This window comes from Bison bison, unplaced genomic scaffold, assembly GCF_000754665.1.
Source record: "Bison bison bison isolate TAMUID 2011002044 unplaced genomic scaffold, Bison_UMD1.0 scf7180017858088, whole genome shotgun sequence".
In the NCBI taxonomy this organism is placed as follows: domain Eukaryota; kingdom Metazoa; phylum Chordata; class Mammalia; order Artiodactyla; family Bovidae; genus Bison; species Bison bison.
The window spans coordinates 25,341-30,101 of NW_011488661.1; the positions used below are offsets into that span (position 1 = coordinate 25,341).

General features: G+C 56.6%; 1 protein-coding gene across 1 annotated transcript; it reads left to right on the forward strand.

Moving 5' to 3' along the window:
* The first annotated feature begins 730 nt into the window (after positions 1 to 730).
* Positions 731 to 4,444, forward strand: LOC105004682 (probable tRNA (uracil-O(2)-)-methyltransferase). The gene is made up of 2 exons (XM_010862361.1): positions 731 to 1,389; positions 3,536 to 4,444. Exons 1-2 carry the CDS (start codon positions 747 to 749, stop codon positions 3,652 to 3,654), a joined length of 762 nt encoding a protein of 253 aa, XP_010860663.1. The 5' UTR covers positions 731 to 746; the 3' UTR covers positions 3,655 to 4,444.
* The last annotated feature ends 317 nt before the right edge of the window (positions 4,445 to 4,761 follow it).

Sequence of the window (4,761 nt, forward strand, 5' to 3'; positions counted from 1 at the left end):
AATTCTCCAAAAGTCAACTCGGGTCACGTTACTGTCGGCACCAACACCGTTGAATGTGCCCCCCGTTCAGTCACTGGGGGTACACACACTCAGTTCACACACTCAGTTGTGTCCTACTCTTTGAGACCCCATGGACTGCAGCACACCAGGCCTCCCTGTCCATCACTGACTCCCAGAGTTTACTCAAACTCATGTGCATGAGTCAGTGATGCCATGCAACCATTTCATCCTCTGTAGTCCCCTTCTCCTCCCGCCTTCAATCTTTCCCAGCATCAAGGTCTTTTCAAATGAGTCAGTTCTCTGCATCAGGTGGCCGAAGTATTAAAGCTCCAGCTTCAGCATCAGTCCTTCCAATGAATATTCAGGACTGATTTCCTTTAGGATGGACTGGTTGGATCTCCTTGCAGTCCAAGGGACTCTCCAGAGTCTTCTCCAACACCACTGTTCAAAAGCATCAATTCTTGGCCGCTCAGCTTTTTTTATGGTCCGACTCTCACATCCCTACATGGTTACGGAGAAAACCACAGCTTTGACTAGGAGGACCTTTGAGCAAACGTTATATTCCTCAGCTCATAACTCTCCACCAGAACCACGCGCCAAGAAACTCAAAACAAGAGAAGCGATGGGTCCGCCATTTTCCCTCTCACTTCCGGTCCCCAGCGCCCCGCCCCGTGACGCCAAAGGGCCGCACCAGGCCATTGCGTCATCGCCGCGCGCCGCTTGAGCCCGGGAGCCTAGGGTTGGTCATGGCTGAGGTTGGTAGGGTTGCGGTGAGCGACCCGGGTTCGCGGCTGCTCCCGGGCGGCTTTTGGGCGGCGGTGGCCGTGTGGGTGGAGAGGCCGCAGGTGGCCAACAAGCGGCTGTGTGGCGTCCGCCTGGAGGCCCGGCGGAGCGTCTCCTTGCCCCAGACCGGGCACACCCACCCAGGGCCCAGTGCAGGCCCCGAGCCCGAGAGGCTTGCGGAGGCGGGGGGATGTGGGCCCGACGCGGGGCCGGGACCCGTCTGGCGTTCCCTCGACGCGGGCCCGGGGCCTGGACCGACAGCAAGCCCCGATCAGGGCCGCCAGGAGGCCCAGGGCCGGCGCCAGCCAGAGGAGGAGCCCGGGGAAGCCGCCGCCGCGACTCAGCTCTCAGGGACCCCCGGGCAACCCGGCAAGGCTGCAGCCCGGGAGGGCGACCTCCCCGCCGCCGACCTGGGTGCTCTCTGGGACGTCTTCGCTCAGAGCCTCGCCGGCGACAATCGAGAGGTGCTAGCCTTCCTCACCCGCTCCGGGGCAGGATCGCCGCCAGAGGGTCGGCGCGAGCTCGACTTGGTGCTCAGAACCGTCATCCCCAAAACGAACCTGCATTGCCCGCTTCGTGGTCCGAGAAGAGAAATGGTCGTTCAAGGTATAAAGAGTGTGTTTCCGATAGTGGCAATTTGTCAAGAGATTCCCCACAGAGGCAGGCACAAGTTACGGTGGCAGGGATGGGTTTTAATTGGTGATAGGATGTCAGGCGCTGGAGTGGGAAATGGCAACGTCCTCTCCAGGATCCTTGCCTGGGAATCCCCGTGGACAGAGGAGTCTGGCGGGCTATACAGTCCATGGGGGTCTCAAAGAGTCAGACACCGATTGAGCAACTGAGAAGGCGCAGGCTTGTCATGGTAGGGAGGAGAGTCCAGCGTGAACCTAACTCCACTCTGCTTAGTGCAAGAAGTGATGGGGCGTTTTACAGGGAGAGTGAAAGAAGAGAATGGGGCAGTGTTGTGAGGGAGGTTAAAGATTAACAAAAAGCAGGAAAGGTGGGGGATAGGTCATGCAGAGCCAACCGGGGGTTTGCTAACTGGTGCCTTCTGAAGTTAGGTCCTCCCCTCCCACAGAAGCTGGGGTCATAGCAACCCCATCTTCAGGTATGGGCTGGAACAGTCTGTTCTTCTGTCAGCCTTGCGTTTTCCCAAGTGGGCACTTCAGGGGGCCCAGCGTCACGCTCGGGATGTGGCCTTGAGTTCTTGGGAGCAGTGACCGTGTTTGTTCCCGCCTTCATGGGCCATGGCTGAACCCTAGAGACAGAGGAGCATGCCTAGAGTTTGGTCCAGGAGAGCATCTTTGGCAGGGGATGTGACTGGGTTAAAAAGCAGTCAGTAAGTGAAAAGGACTAAAGGCACCTATTCTCCCTGTTTCGTCATGACGGCCTTGTTGTCCTTCAGTTACTAAGCCTTGTCCGACTGTTTGCCACCCCATGGACTGCGGCATGCCAGTCTCCTCTGACCTCCACTGTCTCCCGGAGTTTGCTCAAATTCATATGCCCTAGGGAGGCTGTAGATTGTTTATGGAGGGGGCACGTAGAAATGTGGATCCTTAACACAGAGGGTGGGGTTGTTGACTGGAGTGTTGTCTGGAAGGCTTGGGGGAGAAGGTGAAGGAGGGCGGGACGATGAGCGGTCAGGAGGCGTCCAGTAGTGAAAGGGATGAGGAAAACGGCCTCCCTGCGCGCCAGAGCTGGCAGCTGTGCCGGATCCTTCTCGGGCTTCGAGCCTCGGTGGTCTCTCCTGCTGCTGCATCGCCTCTGCCTCTAGCTGGACACACTTCTCAGCTTTCTGGCGCCCCGCGCAATCCAGGGTGCCCTCTTTCTCTCCGCAGGCCCACACCGTAACCCTGGCCTGTGTGTGGGTCCCTTCCGCTGCATAACACTGTGTGGCCACAGGCTCTGGGGTTAGGGTGTGGGCTGCTCTGGACGCGGCTCTGTCCAGAAGCCGTGATGCTGAGCTGCTGGTGGGTGCATACCTCTACCCCCGCCCCCCAGTACTGCTGGCCTCTTCCCAGGTGTCCCCTCATCCTGGAGACCCTCTCTAATCCTGATGATCACACTTTGTTTAGGAGCCCTCGGCTTTCAGCACCTTTTACAGTTCTGCTTTTGAACTGTGGTGTTGGAGAAGACTCTTGAGAGTCCCTTGGACTGCAAGGAGATCCAACCAGTCCATCCTAAAGGAAATCAGTCCTGAATATTCATTGGAAGGACTGATGCTGAAGCTGAAACTCCAATACTTTGGCCAACTAATGCGAAGAACTGACTCATTGGAAAAGAACCTGATGCTGGGAGAGATTGAAGGCGGGAGGAGAAGGGGACAACAGAGGATGAGATGGTTGGATGGCATCACCAATTCAATGAACATGAGTTTGAACAAGCTCCGGGAGTTGGTGATGAACAGGGAGGCCTGGTGTGCTACAGTCCATGGGGTCACAAAGAGTCGGACCCCACTGACAGACTGAGCTGAACTCTCCCGGCCTGTGGTATGAGCACATCCATGCTCACAAGGCCTTCAGACGTGGATGTCTGCATGCTCACGTGGGTCTCAGTGAAGAGCGGGGCAGGCTAGGCGTGGAGATACAGCCATGACCAGGATAGTCACTGTGGTCAGTCAAGTGGGGAAAAGCCCTGGGGGTTGAAGGCACAGTGATGGGGGTGGATTCAGTGCTGTGCTTTTAAGACCACTCCCAGTGAGCCCCTGAACTAAGCAGTTTGAATTGATCATCCCTATCTTCTTTCTCCCCAGATGTCCTCAGTGGAGCTGTAACTTTTTTACCTTTGGAAGAGGATGATGAAGGGAATTTAAAGGTTAAGATGAGCAACGTGTATCAAATTCAGCTCAGTCATAGCGAAGGAGAATGGTAAGTACTGGATAACTGATTCCTCTTTCTCAATGATCTCTGGTTTCAAGCAGTGATTTCTTTGGGCAGCTGAAAGATTCTAGGTCCCCAAGAAGCTACAGGGACTCGCCGTCAGGCAGATCGGGTTTGTGGGCTCTGCTCTCTGGTCGATGTTTCACCCTGATACATCCTGGTGGTCCCAGCCTGGCTGGAGTCTGGCCCCTACTTTCCGGGTAGCCTTCATGCTTCACAGCACCTGGTTCTAGTACCGAATTCAAATAAACACAATCCTTCTGTTATTTTGTTACGTCTCACACCTTGGTAACGGGGGTAGGTGGAAGCATCCTTTTGTGTTTCCTGCTGAGGCTCACGTGGTCTTAGACGTAATGAGCATTCAGTGATGTTTTATTCTAAACACAGCCGTTTAATCTGTTCCCTTAAATCCACATGGTGTTTGGCCCTGTCCGGAAAGTATGAAATTTGGTTTACTTCCACTTGGTACTTTTTAAATGGAAAAGTCAGAAGAGAGGGAGATCACGTGTTGCTCTTCTGCTCTTTTCCTGGAGATCTGCATGGGTCCCTTTTTCCCCGACAGCCCTTGGAGCGTGTCTGTTTAACCGTGAGCTGTGCGCGTGATTTCACGAAGAGCCCAGGGCACAGTGGGAGAGCTGGGGTTGGGAGTCTTATAGACGTGGGCCCTCCCAGCAGTGCGACCTTGGGAGTGTCGTGGCTGACCCTGACCCTTCTCACCTCTGAAACAGGTCTAATACTTTGTGAGCCCCTGGGGAGGGGGCTGGGCCAGGCCTCCCAGGGACCTGGTGGAGGTCAGACACTGGGTGGGATGCCCAGGTTCTGCCCCGGCGGGGAGCCTCCTGACGGGTGTTAAATGTTCCCTGAGGGCCCCTTCCTCTCCGCTGGAGAGTGTGGGCAGACCCGCGGGGAGAGCCGTGTGTGTCCCTGGGGGTTGCCTGGAGAGTGCTGATGCAGGCGCTGGGGGGTGAGCCCTGGAGCCCGCTGTCCGCTGGCCCCGGTGGGGAAGCCGGCCTGGGGCCTGGCTGCGGCAGGCGCCCAGTGCGGCTGACGTGGTGAAATCCGTCCCCGTCCCCCATGAGCTCTGAGTGCTCGGCTGGCC

Excerpts from the sequence above, each read along its gene's own strand:
- LOC105004682 (XM_010862361.1), top strand. The coding sequence starts at position 747 with ATGGCTGAGGTTGGTAGGGTTGCGGTGAGCGACCCGGGTTCGCGGCTG. Across the intron at positions 1,390-3,535 it reads AAGAGAAATGGTCGTTCAAG|ATGTCCTCAGTGGAGCTGTA; the intron begins GTATAAAGAGTG and ends CTTTCTCCCCAG.